General features: G+C 33.2%; 1 protein-coding gene across 2 annotated transcripts; it reads left to right on the forward strand.

The window, feature by feature from the left end:
- Positions 1-8,084: 8,084 nt before the first annotated feature.
- Positions 8,085-12,655, forward strand: LOC133851394 (uncharacterized). 2 transcript variants are annotated; one of them, XM_062287800.1, is made up of 7 exons: positions 8,085-8,496; positions 8,777-8,853; positions 9,573-9,681; positions 10,073-10,155; positions 10,413-10,571; positions 11,839-11,940; positions 12,040-12,192. In XM_062287800.1, exons 1-7 carry the CDS (start codon positions 8,424-8,426, stop codon positions 12,175-12,177), a joined length of 741 nt encoding a protein of 246 aa, XP_062143784.1. In that variant the 5' UTR covers positions 8,085-8,423; the 3' UTR covers positions 12,178-12,192. The 2 variants fall into 2 exon arrangements, with proteins under 2 accessions (XP_062143784.1, XP_062143783.1); XM_062287799.1 differs by lacking the exon at positions 12,040-12,192 and adding an exon at positions 12,251-12,655 and having other exon boundaries at positions 8,097-8,496.
- Positions 12,656-14,352: the final 1,697 nt, after the last annotated feature.

Genomic DNA, 14,352 nt, shown 5'->3' on the forward strand with positions numbered 1-14,352 from the left:
AAGAGATCCCTCATCCACCTTGTTTTTCATGTTTCTCAGTTGAAACAGAAGTTGGGTCGCACGTCCACCGCCATTTCCCATCTACCTTCAGTAGATGTCCATGGTGTTGTGCAACCGGAATCGGAAGACATTTTAGATCTACGTTCCCACAAGGTGAACAACTGCACCATTGTTGAAGTCCTTGTTCAATGGAATGGCCAGAAAAAAGAAGGAAGCATCATGGGAGGGTTTTCATCGTCTGAAGTTTACCTACTCACACCTTATGGGCAAGGTGTTCTAAACGAATGGGGTAGTGGCATAGGTATGAGGAAGAGGAAATCAGAATTATTTAAAAAAGGATCCATTGAAAGCAAAGGCGTGAAGGAGGCATTGCAGGGTTTGATTCCAGAGGAGCTTAGGAAAGTGAAAGTGTAACGACCCAGGGAAAAGCCCTGGCCAGATCTGCGCTATCACCCCAAAAGGATTAGTCAATTTGGAGTTTCCTTAGAATCCTTTATAAAGCCCAGTTTCACCTAGTAACTATGCAATGTGGGACTTAGCACTCATGATTATCTCTTATAATCCACTCACTCTATATATCTCTTCTCAATATGGGACTAGGGTGTTACAAACTCCCTTCCTTAAACCCCTGACGACATCGTCATGCGGTGCTCTAGTACCACATGATCTAACATTACTAGATGGCTTTGATATCATTTGTAACGACTCAGGAAAAAGCGCTAGCCAGATCTGCGCTATTACCCTAAAAAGACTAATCAATTTGGAGCTTTCCTAGAATCTCTTATAAAGCATAGTTTTACCTAGTAACTAGGAAATATGTGACTTAACACCCATGAGTATCTTTATACATCACTCACTTTATGTGAGCTATTCATCTCTTCCCAATATGAGACTAAGGTGTTACAAACTCCCCCCTTAAACCCTTAAAGTCCTCGTCAATGCCACGTCATGCGGTGCTCCAGTACCACATGACCTGAGGTTACTAGGTGGCTTTGATACCATTTGTAACGACCCAGGAAAAACCGCTAAGCCAGATCTGCGCTATCACCTAAAAGGACTAGTCAATTTTAAGTTTTCTTAGAATCCCTTATAAAGCACAGTTTCACCTAGTAACTAGGTAAAGTGAGACTTAACATTCATGGTAAAGTGAGACTTAACATTCATGACTATCTCTTATAAACCACTTACTCTATGTATTTCTTCCGAATATGAGACTGGGGTGTTACAAAAAGTGCAAGGTTTGATTCCAGAGAAGCTTGGGAAAGTGAAAGCATGTGTATCGGGCAGTATAAAGTCACATCGAGAAACAAGTTGACATTGATTGTTGGGCGAGACAACTGGTTTCGAGAAGACGCCACTAGACGAGAGGATGGTTGTTTAAAACCTCCCTCCATTGGGAGCGATTTTGGTGGTAGTTTGGGGCTGTTCTCTGCCTATAAGGAGTGGTATACAACCCTAATCAAGAGTTGTCTAGCTCAATTGTTCCCATGAATTATTCAAAGTTTTTTTTTTTTTTTTTTTTAAATTAATTTTTTTTATTGATACATGAACAAAAATTACAACAGGAAAGAAAATACACAACAAGGGCTGAGCAACCCAAAATTAAAACTAAGAATGAAAGTACGCGGGGGCAATGCTTCTGGAGATGCGGACCCAATGGTTTGAGGCACGGATGCCACAAAATCGAGGTCACTAGTGAAGGTGATATGTGATATATATTGAGTCCCAATGACCCAAACACCAAAACATGAGAAAACAAAGAGAAGATGTAACAGAAAAGCTAAAAAATAAACACATAAATAAAAGACAAAGAAGCAGAAAATAAATCCAAAATACACCATCGATGGTAGCCAAACCTCAGTTGGAGATCGGTAAAAGCAGAGGAGGTTGGTGGAGAGCAGCAAAAGCAGCAACAACGTGACCTAGCATTGACGCGTGAGGAGCACGCTCCAGCGAAGGAAGGTCCGATGATGAAGCCCCTGCCGGTGGATCAAATCTGGAGGACCATGGAACCTAGTAGAGTAAAGGTTTGGATGGAAAGGCCTCTTGAAGTTAGTAGATCTGAATTAGAAAAACTTAGATCTAAAAACTTCAAGATACCGGAAGAACCATGGCTAAGAGCAAGAGGAGGAGGGAGAAACCGATCCGACAAGAGAGAAGCCGTCACCGGTGATGTACCTGGTGGATAGATTCTCTTAAGCTAGAGAAACCTCTAGCTGGAGCAGAAAGCTTGTTGGTTGGTTGGTTCAAGAGAAAACTCTCAAGTTTTTTGTTGGTAATTGGTTGTTTGGACGGAAATAGGAGGAAGTGGGGAGAAGAGGGGTGTTACAGGGAGAGTGGGGTGGGGGGAAGCTTTTGGCTTCCCTCCCATGGCGACTTACAGAGAGGAGAGAGAACGGAGCTTTCGTCAAGAGGAAGTTTTTTAAGTCTAAAGAAGTTCACTCACTTATTCAGAGTTTGTTTGGGGCAAATGTTTGAACAAAACATTTAATTCTTAAATGCTTTCAAAACAAGCCCTAAATTTGAACCCTCTTGATGTAATGTGAATTTTAACAATTTTTCATCGAAATGGGATGAAAATTATTGAGAAAAGGTTCGAATTCAAAAGCACGGTTTTTATATAATATTAAATCACCAATTATCTAAAAAATTGAATGATAGAAAATGATGAATTTAATAATTTAATTAATATTCTCACAATATTAAAAGCTTCAATTCAAGAAAAAAAAAATGATATAAAATTCAAAAAATCCAAAAAATGAGCAAAATGAATTTATGAGTTAACTGCTTTGATTTTATACCAAAGGTCATTTGATTGAGTGGAAAAATGGGTAGGAAGCATGTTAGATTATAAAGGCATATTATCACCCAGAAAAATGCCATAGGCCCATAGTAAATCATCCTCTACAATTCTTTTACAATTTATTGATGATAGCATGTGATTGGAGCCATATCAGTCACTATTTTTTTTTTTTTTTTTTTTTTTTTTTTTTTTTTAACATTTTCAAATTATATGTTGACATGTGTTAATATGTTTTAAACGAGTTATAGGTAGGGGTGTAAACGAGCCGAGCTCGAGCTCGTACATATTGGGCGAGTAGTGCTTGCTCGAGCTCGGCTCGTTTGAGATTTGATTGAGCTCGAGCTCAAGCTCATGACTAGTCCCATTTTTGTGCTCGAGCTCGAGCTCGCACATATTGGCCGAGTTTGAGCTCGAGTACTTAGCTCGAGTATGTTTATTAAATTTAATGATTAAGTTAAAAAATAAAAAATAAACAAATTCAACAAATTTTATTAATGGTAATTTTACCAAATATAATCAAATTTAAACAAATATAAATGAAATACTATTACAAATAAAATTGATACAAATACAATCAAATAAACGAAAGAGCAGGGAAAAAAGGGGACCATGATAGCATCTTGAGTTGATTGTAACTAGTGTATAAACTTACACTTACTGCAATACCAAGTAGAAAAAAGCTTCAAGATGCAAAAGAAGCACCTTTAGAGAAGAAGAAGCAGGAGATAGAGACAAATGAACCATTGGCCATCTAAATGGAGTCTGGTTCGATCTGGTCATATGTGGTCTGATTTGGTGGGGTGAGATGATTAGGGGTGATGGTGGTAGAAAGAGGGAGAATTTGAGAAGATACATAAGAAAATGAGAACATGCATCGAATAAATCGAGATAGGAAGTTTTTATTTATTTATTTTATTTGTATTTATTTACAAAGGATTTTAAAAGAAGAGATTTGAAATTTTTTCCCCTCTACACATGTGTAGATGAAATCGGCCCCATGTATAATCCTAGCCGTTAATTACAATTACTTGTTTGACTATGTAATTCAATTCCTTAGATCAGATTTCTGAGAGTGAGCTCATGGCAATGTGAAACACCATTCGATGATTAAATGCAAGTCTTTGGATCTTTTCAATGATCATGAGCTCATGGAAATGCGAAACACTATATAACTATCATGAAGAAACCAACGGTCATTAATTATTCTTTAACAAAAAGAATGATAAATTAAGTTAATTAAAGCAACTATTACGACAGGATAATTAAGGAAAGTTAGAATCTTCAATTACAAATTCAAATTTTATTTGAAAGTATTAAATTTTAGTATATTTGCATTTTTTTTTTATAATTCTAAGATTTTAATTTAATATCAAATAATATTTGAAATAAAAAAATACATTCAATTTGTATTTACTTAGGTTAATGCGATTTTAGGGGATGGATTTAGTGCAATTAAATAATAGGGTTTTATGTTTAGGTCATTAATGCGATATTTTATAGAAATTAGAGATAATGTTGAAAATTTGATAGAGATTTGAGTGAAATTTAATATAAAGTTTAAATTTTGAAAATTAATCTTTAATTGTTTTATTAAAGGAACCCTTTTGGTTTTGTCTTGAGATTTAAAAAATTCAAGAGTAAGAGAGATCATGTAATTAGGAGAAATATTTTTATTTATTTTTTTAAAAAATCTCTTTAGGATGATTAATGAAAGTTTGATTGTAAAATCTTTAATTAAAAATTTCAAGTTTTATTTGAAAGATGGAAGTCTTAGTTTATTAGGTTGATTTGTTGATTTGGTCAATCTATCCTATATTTGCATTTGCCAAGATACTTTACTTTATAATTATAAGATTCAAATTTAATATCAAATAATATTTTTGAAATCAATAATACAATAAAATTGTACTTTTATTTTGGTAAATGCGATTTTAAGGGAATGTGATGAATGCAATTAAATAATAGAGTTTTTAGGTTTAGGTATTTAATTAATGTGATTTTTAAAAGAAATTGAGAATAAGTTTTGGAAATTTTTTGGAAATTTTTAAAAGAAAGAAAGAAATTGGGAATATGATCATCTCCATTTCATTTAATGAAATGAATACTATCCATTTTAAATGAAAGGTCGGGATTTAAAGTTGATACATTTAATGGTGTATATGAAGTCAACATTGACATGTCTTTTAAAATTTTAAATAATATGAAATCATGTACACCACTAAATGTATCAACTTTAAATCCTGACCATAAAATTGATAGTATCCATTTCACTTGAAATGGAGAGGATCCTATTCCCGTGACTTTTGGAGAGAAGATTTTTGCAAAACTAAATACTAGCCTATTATAGGGAATTTTGAGAGAGATTTAAAAAATATGAGGGAGATCACATAACTTGGATAAATTGAATTTACAAAAAAAAAAACTATTTCGGATAATTAAGGAAATGATTATAAAACCTTTAATTAAAATTTTGAAATTTTATTTGAAAGAAGTAAATCTTTAGTTTATTAGATAGATTTGATTAATCTCATTTCCATATCTGCATTTGCCAAGATCAGTTATAATTCTAATTTTTGATTTAATATCAAATAATATTTTGAATCAATAATACATTCAATTTGTATATGATCCTTTTATGAACTTAGACTATTAGTTCTAAAATACATTTATATTAATATTTATTTTCCTTTCCAGGTGATCCAATTGGCTGAGCTGTATTTGATTATGTTGATTTGAACACATAATTAATTGTTTAATATTCATAGCTTATTTTGTAATTATGTGAATACATACTTATTTAATGTGATTATTTATAACTTTTTCTCTAATTATGTATTTATGAATTATGATACAAAAATCCATAATCTATATATTTAGATACTTAATATATATATACACTTAATATAGATTTAATGATAGTATCATATGATTTCGAACAAAAAAGTTTTATCATTTGATTTTATTTTATTTTTAATCTTAAATCATTTGATTTAACAATTTCTAAGTATTTAATGATAAAAAAATTGTAATAATATTTAATATAAATATTAACTAACATATATTAAGTTAATAACATTAATAATAATTATTATTATATAATCGTATGGTCCTATGTGTCTAATGATAATACTTAGATTATATGATATAATGATTATATGACACAATGTTAGATCGTTTGATCATATGATCTAAATTCTAATGATAATATTTAATTTGTGATTATAATTAACACATTGGTGATCTCAATCATAATCACTTAATTTGAGATTATATGGGTCACATTGTCAATGTATATGAATATGATTAATTTTTGAAATTTTTATTATAACATATGATTAATGTGAATTCATACTTACCTATGTAATATATATATCTAATGATTGTATCTAAGTATGATTAAAAATTGTTAAATACTTAGAATCTTAAATCATACTTAACTATTATTTCTAAGCATCTAGATACTTAATAATTGTATTAGTAAAAGTTTTTATACTTTTTTTTTTTGAACATCACCTTCATTACTAATAAGAGCTCCAAAAGGGGATTACAAGTGACCACAGGTCAACACAATTACAAGAGTAAAATAGAAGGCGATTCTACCGCCCGAAGGCGAAAGCTTTGCCCGTAGGCCAACGCAGTGACCAGAGATAAAGAATCTCCATCCGCTAAGTCAGGATAAAACTTGACTTAAAGCAGTTATCAAATATAACAGACTAACATTACATGAACATACATTTTGGCATCTCAATACAATAAAGCACAACCCAACTAATGATAAGATGCCTGGTCTAGTTAAAAGCCACCTAAAAGCCCATATAATATCAGCCTGTTGCAAAGATGCACTGTGAAAAGACAAGAATATTCAAATCCAAACAGAAAAAATACATCCACTGCCCACGCTGGAAAAGAGCCGGCCATTGTCTGAGTCGGCACGTGCAAGGCACGTGCCATCTCCCAAGACCCCTAGTAGCACCCAACCACCACGAACCACCACTAACTGCCACAAACCAGGCCTGAGTAAAAATGCGTAGCCCTCATGCGCCGATCGGGGAAACTAGTTCCCCGGTGCGTGTAGGCCACGCGCCGGTCAGGGAATAACGATGTGACCATAGCTTGAGACGGTCGGACTGGAAGACAACATTGAAAGCAACTAGGGGGCGCGTGATAGGAGATCTTTGGTGAAAACGCACAAATATGGCTCTCAAATAAAGATTTTACATGCACTGCCAAAGGAGATGATAAACATCGAGGACTCAAGGAAACAACCAGATCCAAGCCAACAAATTCATTAGAAATTTCCTGCCGGAAAAAACAAAGAAGAAACCAAAGAAAAACACAATAAAAAACTCCACAACCCCAAAGAGTTATGAGACAAAAACCACCACCAGATCTGGTCCGGGAGGACTAAAGCTCCTTACCCTAGTGGTAGGAAGAAAAGCCATCCTCCACTGGTAAAGCCAGGGAGGGACAAAATCTCCAAAGCTCTAGGAGCTTGTAGGACAAAAGAATTTTTATACTTATATGGCATTATGTGACTATAATTTATACTTGTACTTAATTTGCATGTGTACATGTCATATGCTACAATGTTATATTATTATATGATTATATAGTCCTATAATCTTATTATATTGCATGAATTATATGATTAAGTATCTGGATTGTTATTATATCATATGACTAATAATGAAGTATTGATATTATTTACTTTTACTATTTTATATACATATAACCAATAAATTATAACCAATTAATATATATTGACTAATGACCATCGTAATTTGTTACTTAATTTATGCTTACATATAGTATATTGTTTATTAATATACTATATTATAAAAATAAGTTATATATTAACAAATTAATATATAAATTATTTTTATTTTATATATATATATGAGTAGAGCTTTAATAAATGAGTCGATCTTTATACAAGCGGGTTTACGAGCTTTAATTGAGTCGACCTGAGTTTATATTAGTTTTCATCGTTTAATAATCGAGCCTAATTTTATGTTCACGAGTAGCTCATTTAATAATCAATTCGAGCATGAGTCAAGTTTATTTAAGCCGATTTCGAGTAAGCTCACGAGTAGCCCAACTCGTTTACACCATTAGTTATAGGTCTAACATTTTTCTAGAACGTTGATCACTGTGCTACTGTTTGTGATCTATGCTGGCCATTGGGTTGGGCCGCTTGCTTCTTTGCAGCATGAACAATTTTGGTCCTAGTTATCCACCAGAAGGGTTTGCCAGTCCTCACCACTCACCTGTCACCCCCAAAAGAAATCGGTAAGGTACACATGTTGGACAACCGCGTTGCGTAGACGTAGAGCCCTTCCAACACGAATACAATATATACATAGACTGGTATAATCATCAGACATAAAGCATATTCAATATATATTCCTCTGTGTTCCTCCTTTATACATAATCCAAGGCTCTGTTTGGTGCTCAAGACTTGCAAGTTTCAACCTTTTGTTGCCTTGTTCTCTTGTCCTTTGCTTCTCAACCACCCAAACCAACACAAACGTCCACCTATTAGAAAACCAAGAAACACCCAGAATCCAAAGGAACACCCAGTAACCCAGAGCTCCCGGATCTGTTTCATAAGCAATCAATCATGGCGGCCCCTCAGGTTCTTCAGCGAGAAGATGACCTTCTCCGTTCATCCCCTCTCTTTGACCCCCGAAAAGGTACCTCTCTCTGTTTCTCTATCTGTGTTTATTGTATATGCAGTTGAAATGTAGCTGATTGTACAGGATAGGATGTGTAAAGTTGTACAATTTTGCCTTTTGGGTGTGCTGTGACTTATGAATTGCTGTCTGGGGAGCTTTGGGTTTCGTTGTATGTGTTCGATATGCTTGTTTTTCGTAGTTTGTTTAGTACCCAGATCTTTACTGTTACTTTTATTGATTTGTTTCTAAATTATTTGGATTTCCTTTTAGAAATTTTAATATTTTATTGGTTTTTTAGGGGCAGGAGATAGTGCAAAGTCCCATGGGATGTCAATTGAGAAGAAGATCGAGTTTCTCGAGAGCTTGACTGGAACGGTAATTTTCTAGAGTCCTTTTTTTTTTTTTTTTTTTACCAAATTTTTGTCGGAAATGATTTTGGATTGCGCTATAACTTGTTCTAGTTCGTTCAAATAAAGATTTCTGCCTTTCCTTATGATAGGAATGATTGTCTAATACCATTATGTGTCAAAATTTGTAGGCTCTCTTCCAACATGGAATCTCACGATTAGATGAAATTAGTCTTCTTGATTGGTTTACTTGTGGATGGTGCAATTGTTATTTTACTTTCATTAGCTTATGCACATCCCAATCGAGGCATTGCGTGTATCCCACAGTTTATATTACAGTTCTTTAATGTTACAGATCAAAATGGCTACTTGAGTAATGATGTAGGTTAAGAAGTTCTGGAAACGTATCTTGTTTCTTTAAATTCATTGAGAATAAAGGGTTTGTGCTGCTTGCTGGAACTTCTCCAACTGTTCCAACTGCTTGTTCCCTTAATCCATATCTTATTTGGCTTTATTCATTTTAAATTTGGATTTCTTTGTTTTCGTTCTTTTGAGAATTGCTGAAATGAAATTTAACACCATTCTCTAACTACTAAAAACTTCTGCAGTATCACTTACAAAAAAATAAAAAAAATAAAAATTCTGGAGTATCATGTTGTTGATAATGCTTGGAAAATTGTTCTCTGATTCCGTTGGAAGTTTGCAAATCACGATGTTGCTTTTTTTTTTTTTCTTTACTTATTGCAGGTTCGCAACCGACGGTCTCGCAGATGGTTAAATGATCGTCTTCTTATGGAGCTTGTTCCTCGTTTAAATGCAGAAGAAATTAAAGGCTTGTTTGCACCCCCACCTTGGGGTAATTATATATCTGAAAGACATCACCTCATCTAACTATTCTTTAATGTTATGTTCAATCTGTGCGATCGTGAGATAAATGATTAAGCCTCATCATGTTCTGACCATGACGCTATTATGCGTTTATATTTTGTATCTTCTAAAATTTTCCCTAAGGTAAGAAGCAAGCTAGAAATATCGTTAATTAGCATAGGAAGTACTAGATGGAAAACTACTTTATTAACTTACCAATCGAAGTATCGAATCTTGTAATTTTATTGGTAAACCACTTAAGGCTTTGGTACTCTCAAGTGGGATTGAACTCATGAACACCCACTTTGCAGTGCTGTCTTTATGGCCATTACTGTATTATCAAGTCTCATACTAGTATTGATCTGGAATTCATTTTACAGGTGATGACGTACCGCTGTCACCATTTTGCATGACTAATAATGGAGAGTGGGACAAATTTAGGAATATAGACATGGATAAAGAGGTCTTTTTGCTTCTCTTGTTCACCAATGCACATTTCAATGTTTTGAGAATTTTCTGTGAAATATAGTCGTTCTTTATAATTCCCATATTTCATCAAGTTATTGCTAATATTACATATGGATTTTGAGCTGCACCCTGGAAACCATAATGCTTTGCATGTTATTGCTTTGTTCAAATGACTGTTTAAAACGCTTTTGATAATGTAAAATGTGACAACATGCTTCAACTCCAGCTTTTTTCTTTTCTTTTCCTTGGTAGGCTAATATTATTGACGCCTCAAAAGCATCAGCCTCAAAAAGGACTGGTCGTGTTGATGCTGATAAGATGGCTGTCTTGAATGCATGGCACAGAGTTAATTGTCGAACAAGGGAGGCACTTCGCCGTAGCTTTCTTTTGGAACTTATTGAGGGCTATGAGGTATATCTTACTAATGAAATGCAAACCTCCTTTTTATAATAGTATGATTTCTTGTATAAATATCCTTGCCTGGTGTGTTTTTAAAGGAAAGACTAATGTCGTCAGTGTCTACTCTTTGGATGTTTGCCTCTTATCTATAAAGAAATATTTTGTTTTATACCAATTTTTTCTTTTTTCTTAAATGGGAAAGTAGGATTGGCTCGGGCTGCGCTGCCTGCCTGTGCTGTAATAAGACAGCCCAATCTCCATGCTGTCACTAAGCCTAGATTCAGACCTTCATATTAGGTAGCGAGAGGGCTGGGTTGCTTGACTTTGTGTATTTTGTGGTTCTTTATGATACTAGAGTATGTATACTAAGAAGGCATAGACTGAGAGCTTTCCATTTGAAACTTTTTAAGTTTTTGCCAGCTCATCTACCTAAACTTTGAGAGTGTAGAATAAACTTGTTTATCAGGTGGGAAAAGAGTTTTTTGCTTGTTTTTCTTTTAAACAAAATAATTGCAATTTACGTACGACAATATTTTGTTTAAAAGAAAAACAAAGGGGCTGATTTTGGAGCAGCTCGCTAGCCCCCACCCCCTCCTTTTCCGCCCACCCTCTTTCTGCCCCATCATGCCCCACTAGGCTCTTGAGATAGGCTTTAGCGGTTCAGTTTTCTTTCCATAAGTCCCACAAGTTGCTTCTCTTATCCTTTTATTAGATATTAATGGTCCCATGCTTGTTTTCCTTCTTTGTCTGAGCTATTTAATCTTATCACATCTCAAACAAAAACATGTGCCTTTTACAAAAAAGTGCTTTTTTATTAGGTGTACTTTCCCTTTGTGGTATTCCACCCCGAAATAGGAGAGGAGCCATTTTATGGTCAAGATTTTATTTCACAGATCTAAGGGTGTACATGATGCCACGTGCTGAATGTGTTGTCACATCATTTAAAGTTTTAAATGACGTGGTATCATCTATACCGTTAGATGCAATAAAATAAAATTTTAATCATGAAATGACTCATCTCTATTTTACTTGAAATAGAAAGGATCCTTGTCTTTCCACCCATTGCCTGTTTTTGGTCCAAAGAAGAAATTCTAAAGTAAAATGATGGTTGTATTCACCGACTTTTGCAATAATAGCTTTTTTCACAGCAGGATTAACTGCATTTTTATATGTTTCGGTGCCAGGTTACATATTGAAGTATCTGTCACTTAATCCTTTGCCAATTAGCTAAGATTGTTTGTTGTTATTGATAACTAATTTATTTTCTTTTCTTTTCTAGGAGTGCATACGAGCCTTCATCACAGACAGTGGAGACGGGGATGTTCTTGTGCTTCGCGTTCATGACCCTTTTCATAGATTGTTGCTACATGGAGTCTGTGAGGTACTTTTCCAAATTCTATATTATTCTGGATTTTATGATGCTTTGATTAATGTTGGAGTTTGGGAGCTGTACTTACTTCTGACAAAATATGTCAAACAGATCCTAACTGGGTACCCGTATCTTTTGTCTACAACATCAAGGAATAATAATTTGTGTGAAAGAACATCTAAGATCAAGTCAATTAGTTTGAGTTCAGACAACATTATATTTAAAACGAACATCATCAATCTCCCTTAAAAGATTTGTTGAAACTATGATTTGTGATGGAGGTTCTTAGCATCTCATATATGCGAGTTCTGTCCTTGAACAGTTCTACAACTTGGTCTCGGTGACGGTTACAGAGTCGAAGGATGCAAAGGCGGCGAAGATGACTAGGATAACGAAGAAGAAGAAGGGAGCTGCTGAGCTCCCAAATATCACCATGACACATTTTCTGAGGATGTCCAAGGAAGGAGTTTGGTGATTCCATTGGGCGGGGCAGCTCAGATTCATGTCAATATAATAAAAGCGTGCATGGTTTAGCTTTGTGTACGTGAATGTATCATATTCAAGCCCCTAATTATCTGCAAAAGTAGTTAATTTACATGTAGATTTGAAAAAGCTAGTGTGTGAATGTTTGTTTCATTTCCATCAATCAACAAAATAAGTTGATTATTGTAGCTAGGTGTTTAGGGATCAATAAGGACAAATTTACTTTTCAATGTTATTTTTTTTTAGAAGATATTGTTTTTATTGGGTAGTTGGAAATTTTAATTCAGTGGTTTCTTGTAAATAGATTTATATAATGACCTATTATCTCATACGTTTTTAAACAAAATCGTGAAAAGTGTCCGTTTGGATTTCTCGTGTTATTTGTGGATGCCTTTGCTATTAATTTCTAATCAAATTTCCCTTTGAAACAATACTTGAGCCGACTCTAAGCCAATAATGTATCCCATAAAAAAAGAAAAAAGAAAAAGACTAAGCCAATATTAGATTAGATGTCATACTTAGGTATAGTTTGGTTCATGGAAATGCCATTTCATTAAAAAAAGAAATAGCTATTGTTGAAAATAGAATGTGAAATAGAATAGCTATTCATATTTCTTGGTTTGGTTGTGACGTTGAAATAGAAAATTGAATTTGTATTCATTTATTTGGTATAGTATAATACTGAATAAAATCATATTGTAATCAAATATTCTAAAACACCTTTATACTACAAATACAATTTACATTTCTAAGGATATTTTTTCTTTATTTTTGAAATATAAACAGTTATACTATGACTTTTTTTTTTTAATAAACAATTACACTACAAAATGATGTATGAAAATAAAAAATGAAAAGCACATAATCATAATTTTTTCACCATCATTTTTTTACGAAAATCACATCAACTAATTTGACATCATTTTGTAGGAATGTGTCATAATAATGAAGGAAAATCATCTCAATTAAAATAAAGTTGCTGTTAATGCACATCACCAAATTGTCTCATAATATTCAATAATTTTTTTTAAAAAAAAATCACAAAATCACTTATAACTCACCAAACGTCTTAACCATCCAAAAATGGTATAGCACCGGTTTTTAATTAAAAAAAAAAATTAAACATAAATGCAAACTAAAAATAGCTGATTTTCAGCAATTGCTCAAGCATCATTAATTATTCCACACACTAATTCTTCTTTGTCATAATTTGGAATATTGAATAATAGATTCATTACTTTAAGTTGACAAACAATCGACCTTCCTGCTTTGAGATGATCCTTATTGCTAAGACCAATTATTTTTGATAGATCATCATTATCTATTCGTAGCTGCTACCGTTCCGGTAACTGCCTTTTTATTTGAAAGAAAAAAAGAATATCGAGAAGAAGAGATTTAGTAACTTTTTTTTTTCTTTTTTTAATTATTCAAATGGTTGAATATTTCTTCTTTTAAATCCTTCACCTTTGGCTTAGGGAAAAAAAAAAACACATATATTGTCGTTTCTGATATGAATAGAATTCGATTTTAAGTTTCTAAAATAATATCTTGTCGTTTGAATCCTTGATCTCTAAATGTGGGAAAGGTTTAAAACTTAAAGTTTTGATGTGAACGAAATTCAATTGCAACTTTTTAAAATAACATCAAACTTTTCTAAAACAACATCAAACTTTTGATATTTTTCGAGAGTATGATTGGTATTTCATAAACATTTTGTTAAAAAAAAAAATCACAAAATTAGATGGAATAATTTATTTTGTAAGGCTCAAATTGCAAAATCTCTTTGATAAAATTAGAAACATAATAAACTTTTAGATAACGAATTAATGCATAAAAAGCAATTTTGATATTTTTCATTTTTCATTTTAGTGCACTAAGAGTTCCTTTGGCCATGTAATGTTGCAAGCCAAACATGTTTTTAAACAGAATTGTAAAAATTAT

The sequence above is a fragment of the Alnus glutinosa genome, chromosome 12 (genome assembly GCF_958979055.1).
Source record: "Alnus glutinosa chromosome 12, dhAlnGlut1.1, whole genome shotgun sequence".
Lineage (NCBI taxonomy): Eukaryota > Viridiplantae > Streptophyta > Magnoliopsida > Fagales > Betulaceae > Alnus > Alnus glutinosa.